This window comes from Exophiala viscosa (genome assembly GCF_022695815.1).
Source record: "Exophiala viscosa unplaced genomic scaffold EDD37scaffold_1, whole genome shotgun sequence".
Lineage (NCBI taxonomy): Eukaryota > Fungi > Ascomycota > Eurotiomycetes > Chaetothyriales > Herpotrichiellaceae > Exophiala > Exophiala viscosa.
Window position 1 is genome coordinate 4,488,417 of NW_026944353.1, and position 13,731 is coordinate 4,502,147.

A 13,731-nucleotide genomic window follows, 5' to 3' on the forward strand; every position below is an offset into this window, starting at 1 on the left:
ATCTAAAAGAGTAGTTTAGCTATTTATAAAGTAAACTCGTAATAGTTATACTATTCTTATTTTTCGATTTTTCGAAAGATATTCGAATATACTTTTAAAAATATAAGATACTTCGAATTTAGTATTAAGAAGAATAGTTATAGAAATAGATTCTTTCGATTATCTTAATATTTTATTAATAAGATTATAGTTATCTTTTATTAATATATTATTTATAGACTTATATATTACTAAGTAAATATCGAGAGGGTTTCTTTTTAATAGTTATATATTTAGCGGCGCGACGTTACTAGCTTATTTAGTCTCGAGATTTATAGATTATTTATTTTAATCGTTAAACGCTTTATTATTTAACGGCGTTAGTCTTTTTCTCGGAAAGATTCTCTTTAGTCTCGCGCGATATTCTAACGTATAGATTTAAAGTATTCTCTTTTTTAGTAACTCGACTTATTATAATTATAATATAACTACTAGTCTATTTTAGATACCTAATTCGATTCGCTATAGAGTATATTCGAAGACCCTCGAAAGAATTAACTAATATCTCGACTAGAAATAAAAGTAAATTCTATATTATTAAGCGTTATTTAGGTATCTTTATCGATATCTCTTTTACGATAATTAGTAGAACGCGTATACGCTCGTTCTCGACGAGTTCGAATATCGAAGAAGTCTTTTTAATAAATAATATAGTATAATTTACGCTCTATTTTATTAATAAACTTAATATAAAGCTAAAAAAGAGCGAATAAGATAATATTAAGTAATATCTTAACTTTATTACGAATAGTATTATTAAGACTATATTTAAATAATAGTAAATAGTTATTATTCGTAGCTAAAGAGTTAAGATATATTCTTTTATACTAAATATTATAATAGAAGTACTATACTATCTTCCTCGATTCTTATCGAAGATTATCGAATTTATCGCGACGCTTATCGTTAATATAAATATTTTTAAAATATTTCGCTATTAATTTTTAAAATCGTATTTAAATTTTAACGAATTAATATTCTTTCTTTCGAGTCGTCGTTTAATAAAGTTATTATTATATATCGACTTTACTTTATAAAGTATTACTAATATAGATAATCTTTTACTTATTTTAAAATCGCTTATCGAAAAGTTCCTTTTAATTAGCGATAATATTATTAACTCGTATAAGCTAAATCGTTACGATATTATTCTTATATTCGCCTTTATAAGTCGATATATACTCGAGCTTTTTAGTAGTCGTCGCTTTAGATATATTACTAATATAAATAATAAATATCGAATTAATATAAATAGTAAACGATAATAATAAGTAAATATTCGAATAAGCTTTATTTAAATTTATAAGGCTCGAGCTAAAGCCTTAAGTTCGATCGTCGCTATTACTAAGGGTAGTATTTATATTAAATTAAGTAAATAGACCTTTAGTTATTAAACCTTAAAAATAATTTATTAATCGAACTATCGTTTCTTCGATATTACGAATTTACTTAAGTAGTTATTAAGTAACTAAGATAGTTTCTATTAATTACCGAAGCTAGTTCTCGACTTAAAGAAAGCGAGTTTCGCCTTTTATTTAGGGCTTTTCGGCCTTTATAGTAAATAGAGGAAATAAGTCGAATATTAAGAGTATACTATATTAAATACAAAAGATATTTTAAAGTTTCCTTTTAGTAAGACTTTAAGAGTTATTATAAAATAAAAGAGAGATAATAGTTAATATCGAAAGAAAGAAAAGAACTTTCGAATAAGATATATTATATAAAAGTAACTATCTTAACTAGCGAGTATTCTCTTACGATATTCTTTCTATATTTAAATATATCTTTATTTAATAGTTTTATATCTCGAATAATCGTTACTATAACTTCGATCGTTCGAAGCTTAATTATCTCTTTCGAAAGAATCGTTTTTAAAATCTTCTTTCGTACTAAAGCGTAAATAGTATATTTTTCGAATTATTAAGAAGAAATATTACTATTTAGATTAAATCTAAAATATTTATTTATAGCTATTCGTTAATTTAATAAGATATTAGTATAGTTATATAGTTTATTTATTAATTATTAAGAAATTTAAGTAAAAGATCTATAGCTAACTATTAATTTCGACGAAGTTTTAATAAAGAACTTATCGAGTTTCGAAGTCGCTAAAGATCTTACCTTTATTTTCGAAAATATTCGTATAGTTTATAGAGAGATCTTCGAAGATTTCTTATTTTATTATATAAGATTAAGATAATTAACGAAACTAAACTTATAAAAAGTTCGTTTTAATATAGTTATATACTAAAAATTTTTTCTTAATTAATATCTTCTTTACTTCGTCGTTTTAAGGCTTTTTTAATATATCGATAGTCTTCGAGAAAAGCGAAAAGAGCTCTTTCTCGAGAAAGAAAAGATTACGCTAAGGTAAAGATATCGTCGTTATAAAAATAATACTTATTAAAGTTCTTAATATCTTACGATATACTCTAAACTAAAGACTATATCGTTCTTAAGAACTTAAGATTATTTTAACTATACTTCTTCCCTTTTCGAAGAAGTATAGGAGCTTTAAAAGCCCTAGCCTAGGGTAAAGGACTATTAAATCGTTACTATTAGATATAATTTTACGAAGGACTTATTATTGCTCAAGGGCCGTAGGGGCCCGTTAGACTATATACCTATCCGGAGGTCGTACATCGTGTACGATATCTACCTAAGTCAGTTGACGGCCTTCGGCCGTCTTTACATCCCTTGGCAGAGCCAAGGTGGCTGAATAATCATAGGCCGCCTTGTTCTCTCCTGCTCCATGTGCACTAGTACTTTGTGTCGTCCGCAAGAGGTGGATCACCAATGGAAAATCTCAAACATTCCCCATCTCAGCGGGAGCTAGGCTGTCCTTCCTAGGAGATCTAAACGGCTTCAGGCGGGCTCAGATTGCCTGATGTGATCGATGGTGTGCAGTGGCGGTTCGGCATGGCCATTGGGGTCAGTATCGGAAGCACAGTCTTCCCTCCTAGAGCTAAATGCCGGAGCCGTCTCGTCCTGGACCCAGTGCGATTCGAAAAAGTACTCTGTACGCCCTTGCCGTTGCTTGCGGTGACACCACTCGATTCACCCAACTCATAGAGATGGGAGAGCTTTATTTCGTTGATACAGACGGTGATATCAATGATATCAGTGATGCTGATCATGAATTTGCTGCTTCCTTTGGCGGAACCCGGTGCCGAATTGGGTCCCAGCGAGCAGTAATGGTTCGGAAACTCGACCGTTGCTGCCAGCGCCTTTCTTGGTCTCCCTGATGTCCGCCTGCCTCGCACTTCTGAGCCAACTAGGCCAGGGTCCCGCTCGCCTATGCGAGAGAAGCCTGCATTGACCACTATTGTGGACGAAGAGCCGTTGCCCGTCTTCGACGACGAGGATGAAGAAGCTGCGTCGATCTGGGGCTCTTCCATGAGTCCTTCAAGATCGTTATCGGCAGGCATGACACAGACATATGTTGCCGACATCGAGCTTTCATGGACAATGGAATCACAATCAAGGTCTGGCACAAGAAGATGCCTCATACAATCTAGTGAGAAATGAAGAAGCCGCGGAGTCGAAGGTTGGGAAACAGACTCAAAAGCCAAGCCATACCATCTTCGCCAGAACTGCCTTGGGCACAGAGCCCAGTAATCGGTGAGGGCCCTGGCACTGGATGATGGAAACTGTATGAATTCACCTGGCCTAATTTATGGCAAAGAAAGGGCCAGTTGATTCAACACACGCAGCGATAAATACTAGGGGCAATGAGTTTCGAGCTCACCTCTGCTCCCATTCGCACAGCAACAATTCGCAATCTAGTATGGTATGGATTCGCTATTGCAATGACCATGGAACCATCTTCAAGACACGTCGACCCGCGAGAACTGGGCGCACCTGGTTTACTCCCATGACCGTCTACTGCAACGCAACAAAGAGCAGTTTCACGTGCCGAGCGTAGGCTTCGGGTGTGCACGAGTTCACCCGCCTTGATTGGAAGATCGACGTCGACGAGCTACTCGCATAGCCTTGTGCTTCAAGAAGACCATTCGTGCGATGAGGAGCTCGCTTGAGTCGCTTATAGGCAAACGTCCAGCCACGATGCTTTAGCTCCCAGAATGATTGGCCTCCTCGACTTTCTCTCACCTCTCCTTGTTGGCGAAGTAGCTTTCACCTTCTCTTCCGATGAACAACGAAATCTCGCAACCAGTTGGGAGATTTCCTCAAGAGCGGGAGACCTAGCCAAGTCTATCGTGCCTCCTGGCAGACAAAGTCGGTAAAGGTTGGCATACAAGTTGGGGTCGAGAAAACCAATACAACAGGCAACACAAACGAGAAAGTGCGCCTCGAAAGCTTCCTTTTACCATCCCACCATATCAAGTCAATGCCCGGCGCCATCAAGACCACAAAGGCACCGGATGGTTTCCTTAAGACTGCCGATGTGCTTATCTTAAGTACCGAGCGATCCCTCCCTGCGCCTCAGAATGGTGCGAACCTTGGATGAGACATACAAGTTCGCTCTGCTTGCCACTTCTGAATCCGCAACGGGCACTATCAACCTCAGTCTTGTAAGGATGAAAGGCACCGCCGGGGCCGGGTGGCACACGTCTACAACACTACCATGCCACCAGCTAGCACATCATTGCTTGGGAGATCAGACCCTCGAAGATAGTGTTCACATTCAACACACCCAAAGTCAAGAAGATTCGCGGACTACAGTCATGACTTCTGCCCATGGCTCCAGGATCCGGATTGTCAGACAGAGCCTAAGAGTCCATTCCCATTCAAGTCAGGAAACTCAGATGGAGTTTTGAAACACTGCAAGACTTACGTTGTGGACAACGATGCGCATGCGTCGATAGCCACACAGAAGTCTCTTTGTCTGGCTTTACTTGCTACATTGACCACCTTTCCGGTAAATCCTGCAGCGGTCTTCGTTGGAGCAGCTCAAGGTATGCGAACTTCTGTTAATTTTCTGCCTTCGGATCACTTTATTTCATTTCTTATTGAAGATGCACCGCCTATGCACGATGATCGCAAAAACGAAGGGGCATTGGGGCACGTCTTTCTCAAGCGTGTGAATCTCGCACGCGATATCAAAACAAGCTGAAGTGGGAAGATCACAGCCTAGCAATGATCCGGGTAAGAGTATCAGGCCATGTGATATCCTTGAGGATCTAGAGAAGGGGCGAAATTGAACATGTTCTTCAGCGGAGCCGAAGTGAAGAGACCATCTACGCGCAACGTTGAGCTGGTGTTCCGAATTCGATCACCATGGTGAAAGCCAGAGCTATGCTGACCGGCACTGAACTTCGCAAGGTCCTTGTTTCCCGAGCCGTAGGAAGCAAAGGCTCTAGCATTCGACCTCGGCTTTGGCGATCTCCTAACTCCGATACCCAATACTGCCTCACGCGTCCTGCACGGCGACGATACAAAGAGCTCGTCGAAGAACTGACGTGGATACATCTGAAGATCAAGACTTCTGGTCGAGCCACTCTTCACCATGGGCAAACAAGCTGCTTCATGGCTCTCCGGTACTACTCAATGGAACGTAAGTAGTTCAAACACTTCGGTCTCGGACATAATGGCAAGGTCCAAACACGGTGCATATTGGAATGCGAGATATCAACGGGAAAGTTTCCCATGGTTTGCCCGCCTCCTTCCCGTATATCCTTCTAAGACATGCACTTGGCAAGAGATCAGAGAGAATGACCGGCACGAGAATCGTGAAAGTACCCGCTTTACAAAATGATGGGCGACGCAGTCAAGACCGGCAAAGGATTGATGATGCGCAACCTGATGGACAGGCTTGCAAAAGAAAATCATAAGAAGCAATCCGAGCCCTTCCTCTGGCTGTCTAACCGGCCTATCGGGGCGCATATCATGCACTGCCTCTGCCATTACCTTTACGGGGAAATAGTATGGTCTGGATTCACGTGGATGTGCCTCAGACGGAGCGGTAGTATCAGGCCAGATTCAACATGGAATGGCTAGACATCTCGGTGGACAATCAGGATAAGCTACCAAACAAGATTCAGGCGGTGGGAAGCGGTAAGACCTGGATCACCTGGGGGTGATTCAAGAAGGGTCTCACTGCAGAGGAACGACACTGCAGCAGTTCATCCCCACATGTCTCTCCGACACTTAGAGATACAGTCAGAATGGCCGACACCATTAAACAGTGCCAAACTGCCAACGCTTTCTTTGAGCCGACCCTTCAGATTTCCGCAGGCACCAGAGAAAATGCCAGGGCGCAACTTACTCTTGCGAGACGTGCATTATGACTTAGTCCCTCAGTGCTCCTCTTCCCTGAGTGACGCATGCCGCTTCTGATGTCAACGAGGCTTTCCCCAGGAATGCCATAACATACTCGTGTATACCATGGTACTCGCTGTCACCTGCGTCATTACCAATACTACAGTCACGGTTGGCGCAGCGCTCCAACTTCCCTTCTGATGGGCCCTCTGGACTTGTGGACATACGGGATCAGACTGGTCCAATTGGCAGCCCGAAAATTGGAGACTTTGTTATACCTATCACTAATCGATGGCTGACAGAAGTGGCGGCAAGTGACAACAGCGGCAAATGGCGAGCGGCGGTAACGAGGAGATGATTGTGGCGTATTCGCCTGTGTGACTGCGCTGAAAAGGATTATCCGGCGACTTGTGCTTCCAGACACTCATGCGGCACCGTCATGGCGAAGCGGTTTATTTATATATCTCAGGTTGGTGCAGCTTTCGAGAAGGGCCTCGGCCGTACAATACTTTGCACCACATCGGCTGCTAATGATCGCGATCTGTCGAAGTGCCTCTTTTGGCATGGAAACCGTCGACGAGCTCTTGGAGGTGGGTTGGGAGCTTGACCTTAAAAGAAGGACACTAGAGCTCTCACCTTTACCTCAGAAGTTTGCAGAAAGAAAGGAGTTACATCCTGAAGAGGTTTTCATTACTGACTTCGAAAGCGTAAGACGCAACGTTCGAGTAGATGTCAACCACATGCTTGGGAACCGCTCAGAAGTGGTGGTCTATTTCCGAATCAGCAACAAGTCCAATCCCTCGATGGGCCTATTGATGGAACAAGTCATGGCCTTGGCCGGTATCGAAATTCCAAGACGTGCACGATTGTGGACCGAGTTGAAGGCATCTCCCTCATTCATTCCTATAGCCTTATATCATGGCTGACTACGAAGATGCGATTTTTCTCATCCACGAACTGCACAACATTGGCGGGCATGATTCAACGTCAGCCTGATTCGAGAATATCTATACATATATACAACGGCGTTGAACTCGGATTGTCTACACGGAGCAAGACTTGTTCTCTCGATTCTCGAAGGACAAAACACCGCTCTGGTCGGCTCGTACGGGGCTGTCCAGTTAGGAACTGTGCTTCTTGAGTTTGACCTGCCTACAGATGTCTTCTCGACCACGCGATCATCATGGAGCATGAAAAAAGCAAAGATTAGGGGCCGAGTTGAAAAATTGAAAGAACCTCCAAAACAACTGCGAAGGTGACCTTCGGACTTTTCCTCTCCCAATCAACCAAAACCAAACCGCTTCCAACCGAGAGTACAGCCTAGCCCCTGACTCCGCGTACTCCAGAACCCATGCTCAAGGTGGGGGACGTGATCATTTTCAGAGTGACAAAGAGATACAAGCTTGCTTCTGCTGGTGCACCCGTCGACTTCTCTCCCCTCGTGGAGAAGCCATCCATTGCTGCTCGTCTCGCAAAGATGCACAGGGTAAGCGATCCACAATCCTTCTGCAATTCGGATAGTTCAGCCCGCGCGCAATGGTCGGTCTTACAGCAAGCCTTTCGCGAGCTGCGATCGAATGAGCTCGGTCGAGATGAAGACGTACTCGACCAACTCCGAATCTATTGCACGTTCTCCTGCAGTTTCTCCAGGTAACTCCGAGCCACACGACCCCACCTACCAGAAACAGCACCACCCGAAACTCCGCTCGGTCTTCTCGAGATCCTTAATGATGCAGCAGAATCAGGTCTTGGCCAACGCCGAGCATTAGTTGGAGTGAATGAGCCACGGGACATCTTGCTTTGGACCTCGCCCAGAAAGAACTCAACGACGTCTACTGCGGATGGAAGGTTCATGTACCATGTGATTGCTTCACCATGCCACATCTTGTTTGGTGGACGTCCACAGATTCAATTCGTTGCACGGTCCGAGACGGTGACGACTGAAATCCGCAATCCGTACTCGTCGGTACGTTACAGATGTCATACGAGAATACATTCGACATGGCCCAAGAGCCACCCTGCCCGTCTGGATAATGGCCTATGGCGCCGAATGTTCCGCCTCATCCGCGGAGACGTGGACCTCGAGCTTACCCACATCTTCTATGGCAGGCTTCGGGCCCAATATGTCAGATGGTGGCTCAAGCTATGGTGCTACAAAAGCGACTCTGATAAACCATGACCACGAGTCTCGGCGTGGAATGGGCGCCGCATGTCATAAGACCATACCGATGTCACACTGCTTTTACACCTGACAATGCCCAGGCACAGCAGAACTACATTGCTGTACCGGGCGACGAAGGATGGATTCAAAAAGAGTCGGGTTTCTTGGGAACACGTTCCCGGGATCTCGACTTTGACGAACTCTGGAATTCAGCTCAGTCGATGACGGGGGAGCGAAGAATTCTATCAGACATACTGTCAGCACCTCTAGACCACCTGGAGAAGATCAAGACGCGGCTGGAAGGCTGCCTGCTCATACCAGATTGGGTCAAGCTTATCAGACACCACAGGGCCTCCTTCAATTAAAAACTCTTGTCCACCTATATCACAACGAACCACATGCGACCTGATTAATCGACACGGAGTTGATGCAGCTCGCGGATATGGCACCAGTGATGCTTCCCTTCCCGATCAGACGCATAAATGGAGGCGAGTCCTGGCAAGTCAACCTCCACGACTTGGTCGTGGAGGAGTTACAAAGGGTTCTGGAGCCCTACCTGTCAAAAGCCCCTCAAACTCTCCCTTCACGCACGCAAATGTTTCGAAATCTCGTCCATAAACAATACAATGGTAATAGGACGCATTGTATCACACTATATCGACTACGGCATAAATGTACCAAGCTGGGTGCGGGAACGCGCACAGCTTCCTGGCCTAGGGAAGCACTATCAACGACCAGCTCATGGCACCGTCTTCCCTCATCTTGCCACCCACTGATCTATCGTCGCAAGATGGAACCCATCTTCCTGTGAATCGACCAGCGAGTAAGTGCCATCGTGGACATCAACCGTCATGTTGCACTCACTGCACCTGATGGAATGGCGACGGCGGATGCATTGTGGCCGCAGGACCAGGAGTTAAGGAAGAACATCACAAGGCAGCTGCGACTAGTACCCAGGCCTGAAAATCAGTTTTGACAAATTTGAGTGTTCTGATGTCGTCCCTCCAGGAATATATCAAGCCTACCAGGTAGTTTGTTCATCAAAATAAAGTTGTCGTTACTTCTCCAGAGAATGTCGCTTAGTCATGCATGATTTGTAGCCGACTCGCCGATAGCGGGTCCTGTTAGCCCTCGAGAGCCGCGGTGCTGCGGTTATCCACGGTTGTTGTCCTTCCTCGTCCACGAACTCGGACACCACGCACCCACGTTCCCTCAAGTACTAGAGCACAACGATGTGACCCGACAGCCCCCTGCGGATTCTCTCAGCTAATTTCTTCATATCATCCGCAGTATGAAGTGCATACCCTCACCTCAGGCTCTGCGCCTTCTGCAAAGCCTCGCCCGAGGCCAGAGCCCTGCCTTGAGACCCCAGACATATGCCCCCTTCCTTCACATGAGCAGACACTTCCACGCGGCAACACGGCTCGAAAAGACAAAGACACACATATTGTCAGACATTGGAGAAGGTGTCAAGGAAGTCCAGATCATTCAGTGGTTCGTGGAAGAGGGAGCGCCCATCGAGGAATGGAGTGCCCTATGTGAAGTCCAGAGTGACAAGGCCTCGGTCGAGATCACTTCCAAGTACACTGGAGTGATTAAGAAACTGCATTATGCGCAAGACGCCGTCGTTCAAGTTGGAGACCCTCTACTGGACATCGAAGTGGAAGAAGATGGCGATGCGGAGCAGCACGAACCAGAAGAAGTTGCTGGAGATCCTGCAGATGCAGAACAAACCGGCGAGGGCGATCTAGCGGCGCTTCACGAAGAGAAGGGCAAGCCAGCAGATACAGAGAGTCCCTCTGAGCCCAAGACGCCAGGCAAACATGCATCTCTTGCGACTCCCGCGGTCCGGGGATTGCTCAAGGAGCACGGCCTGGCCATTGAAGACATTGACGGTACTGGTAGAGACGGACGCGTTACCAAGGACGATGTATACAAGCACCTCGAGAAAGGATCACAACAACCATCAGCAGCTGCCCCTACACCCTCCAAACCAGCCATTGACGCCAAGCAAATAGAAACAGCCCAGAAGCTGACGCCGGTCCAGTCAGCCATGTTCAAGAGCATGACCGGGTCCTTATCGATACCACACTTCCTCTACTCCGACACCGTCGACATCACCAACCTATCTACGATGCGAACGAGGCTGAACTCCATCCGCAACCCTGAAACAACCCCCAAGCTATCGTATATGCCGTTCATCATCAAAGCTGTCTCGTTGGCCTTGAACCAATATCCCTTGCTCAATGCACGACTAGACCTGTCTACCGACCCTAAGAAGCCACAGCTGCACATGCGATCTGTGCACAACATTGGCATGGCAATGGACACTCCAAATGGCTTGATAGTTCCAGTCATCAAAGCCGTCAATGCTAGGTCAATCACGTCGATTGCAGAGGATATCCAACGGCTTGCGCAGCTCGGTCAAGCTGGCAAATTGAGCAACAACGATCTGACTGGCGCGACCATCACGGTCAGCAACATCGGCAATATTGGCGGAGAAGTTGTTGCTCCCGTTATTGTTGAAGGTCAGCTCGCTATCATGGGTATTGGCAAGATCAAGACAGTTCCGGTCTTTGCTGAGGATGGTCTGACCGTTCGACCTGCGCAGACGGCCACTGTGAGCTGGAGTGCAGACCACAGGGTTGTAGATGGAGCGACTATGGCGAGAATGGCGCAGGTCGTGCAAAAGTACCTTGAAGACCCGGCCACAATGTTTGTGAATTTGAGTTGATGATCTGTTACGATTGCGGGAACAATCAGTATGCTAGGCGTCTGAGTGTGTCGTCCGAGGGACGGGCAGCGGCTTCCTTTGAGACGAGCCGCATTAGCCTGACATTCCCATGAGAGGCCCGTCCGCGCCACGGATCGTGGCCGAAGCGAACCAATGATAAAATTAAGGGCCATCATCACGACAGACTCTACTGGTCTTACAGAGACCTGAAGCACAACGATTGAGGAACCCTGCTCCTCGCGAGGATCAGGCAGCTTTCGTCTCGCTTCCAGCAGATCATCCTGATACTTTGAACGTCATTGTCGTGCACTCAGAAAGGCAGACTGATTGGAATGTGGCCTCGGTCTAGAAATCATGTTGGCAACATCTAGAAGGAGCTTGAGCGCCGTTGATGACTTAGAGTTATTCAGAGCAAATAGAGGTATCGTTCAGATATAGCAGACGCTGCGCACAGAGCTTCTTTACCAGAATCATGTCCTCTGGTCTACGCACTTCCCTCCGTGAGGATCCTCGTCCAGTCAAACTTCCTCCAGACCTTCTTGAAAGCGTCCACCCTCTTATCATGCCCGCGATGCCACTTGCCCTGCCTCTTGATGACATCCGGCTCCGACCCGAGCATTCCACCAATGATCTCTCTCGCAAATAAATCTCCACGAGGCCATCGCTCAGCATCCTCAACGACATGTCCAATTCCACCGTCCAACTCGAACCACACGTGAAAGTATGGCATCTCTTTGACCAGTGTTCGTCGGAATGCAAGCTTGCCCAAACCCTGCTTAGACTTGGCCAACGTATCAATGATCTTCTTATGCTGACTCCACTCATCCTCCGTCGAGAGGAATGCCTCTTTGAAGAACGCCGGCGCCGTTTCACCCAGACTATACGGCAACGGCACCACCACGAGCGCCGCATGCGGTTTGCGTGACGGGAACGCCGCATTCTCATAGAAAATCACGTCGCGGCCTTGGTCGTGGTACAATCTCGTCAAAGACTTCATGAAGTTGCGGATCTCTTCCCACTCGTCCTCATCACACTCCAGCAGATTTGTGTGGTGCTCAGAGGGCACGATCATGGCGCTTTGCGTCGAGAGTTCCGGCTCCGTAGGCAGCGTGAGGTACGTTCTCGTCGCGAGCGAAACAACAGGCGCGACGGGCGGCGTGTCTTTGTCCTCGTGGAAGCACAAAGGACAATTCTCGAGGATTCTGTTGAGTTTCTGATAGTCGTTAATCGCGACGTTACGGAGGTTGATATCGGATTTGTGCACGCGTTTGGCTAGCTTCGCGGCATTCTCGTCCATGTAGTCGAGGTCGTTGTCGAATTTGGCGTCTTTGGCAATTCGTTCGGCGAAACGGCCGCCCTCGCCGCCTGCTTGGCCTCTTGTGCGTCGTTCATCCCTGACCATGTCGTCGATGCTCATGTCTTCGTTCTCTTCGACGTTACCGCGTTCCGCGCCGCGGCGGTTTGTTACGGATTTGACTTCGTTTCGTGGTGCGGAGGAGAGCATTCGGTTGTCCATGGCGGAGAGGGTGATGACTGAGGGATCTTGTGCCGAGAAGGAGGCTACGGCTTCGTTGTACTCTTTTTCGAGGTCTGCGGCTTTCGGGTCTTTTCGTAGTTGGGCTCGCATGAGCTGGGCTTTCAGCTTGTTGAGTGCTGTCTGGTCGATCTTAGGCCCGGTCTGCGATGTTGAGACGGGCATTTGCTCCATGACGTCGTCAGGGCCTGTTTCGTCGTCGCGTGCGTGCGGTCGTCGGATGCCTGAGTCGAGTTTGCGCTCTTGAAATAACTCGCCGCTGGGCTGTTCTTTCCCAACATAGCCTTTTCCATAGTCTTTGCGCCTGTCTAGTTCAATCTCTTCTTCTCGGGCATCGTCGAAGTCGCGTAGAGAGTCGAACCTCTCTAGCGCAACGTCGTCGACCTTACGGCCAGACTCTTTTGCCTGTCGGTAAACAGCCCTGAGCTTGGTCATACGCCATTGTGACCCTGCATCACCAAACGTGTAGTCGACCTTATGACTGGCGGGCTCGGTTTCCAGATCCTCCACTTTCTTTCCGCTTTGTAAGTCGCGGAGATGGTGGTTGAGTTCTTTCTCATGTATTTTCAGCTCGAAATCAGCTCCAAGGTTGGCAGCTTTTGGCGGGGAGGGTTCGGGTCGTTTTCTTTGGATATAGTCAACATCAAGAGCCGAGGGTGCTTCCATCCAAGAATCGCGCTTCAACCCGTCCAAGTCGGGCCGCGACGAGGCTGGTTTGTCTTCCGTTTCATTATCCGCCTCACCCCTACTATGCCGTCGGTGTCGATGTCTGTGCCTGCTTTCCGATGTATCTTCATCTTTTGAATGTCTGGACCTCTTTGACCGATGTCCGTCGTCATCATGTTGCGAATCATGGTGTCTGGAACTCCGTTGGTGATGGTGGTGTCGGCGGTGCTCATGTTCTGAAGATTTTCCGTGCTCCTTACGTCGCTCTCGTCTTTTCTCTACTTCTTTCTGTTCGGCCAACTCTTTCTCGAAGTCTTCCAAAGCCATTATCTCGGTTGTGAATGAGAATTGAAATCGAGGCACGTTGGTTGAAGGAAA

At 46.7% G+C, this 13,731-nt stretch overlaps 3 protein-coding genes across 3 annotated transcripts; 1 reads left to right on the plus strand and 2 right to left on the minus strand.

Annotated features, from left to right (window-relative positions):
* Positions 1–2,804: 2,804 nt before the first annotated feature.
* On the minus strand, positions 2,805–3,835 carry EDD37DRAFT_84830 (uncharacterized protein). Its single transcript, XM_062820348.1, has one exon. The coding sequence runs from the start codon at positions 3,546–3,548 to the stop codon at positions 2,895–2,897; it is 654 nt and encodes a 217-aa protein (XP_062676058.1). The 5' UTR covers positions 3,549–3,835; the 3' UTR covers positions 2,805–2,894.
* Positions 3,836–9,592: 5,757 nt separating this feature from the next.
* Positions 9,593–11,395, plus strand: EDD37DRAFT_85150 (2-oxoisovalerate dehydrogenase E2 component). The gene has a single exon (XM_062820352.1). It carries the CDS (start codon positions 9,711–9,713, stop codon positions 11,151–11,153), a length of 1,443 nt encoding a protein of 480 aa, XP_062676059.1. The 5' UTR covers positions 9,593–9,710; the 3' UTR covers positions 11,154–11,395.
* Positions 11,396–11,637: 242 nt separating this feature from the next.
* On the minus strand, positions 11,638–13,680 carry EDD37DRAFT_557477 (CwfJ C-terminus 1-domain-containing protein-like protein; the record flags this gene model as incomplete). The annotated part of the gene is made up of 1 exon (XM_062813706.1): positions 11,638–13,680. One exon carries the CDS (start codon positions 13,678–13,680, stop codon positions 11,638–11,640), a length of 2,043 nt encoding a protein of 680 aa, XP_062676060.1.
* Between the last annotated feature and the right edge of the window lie 51 nt (positions 13,681–13,731).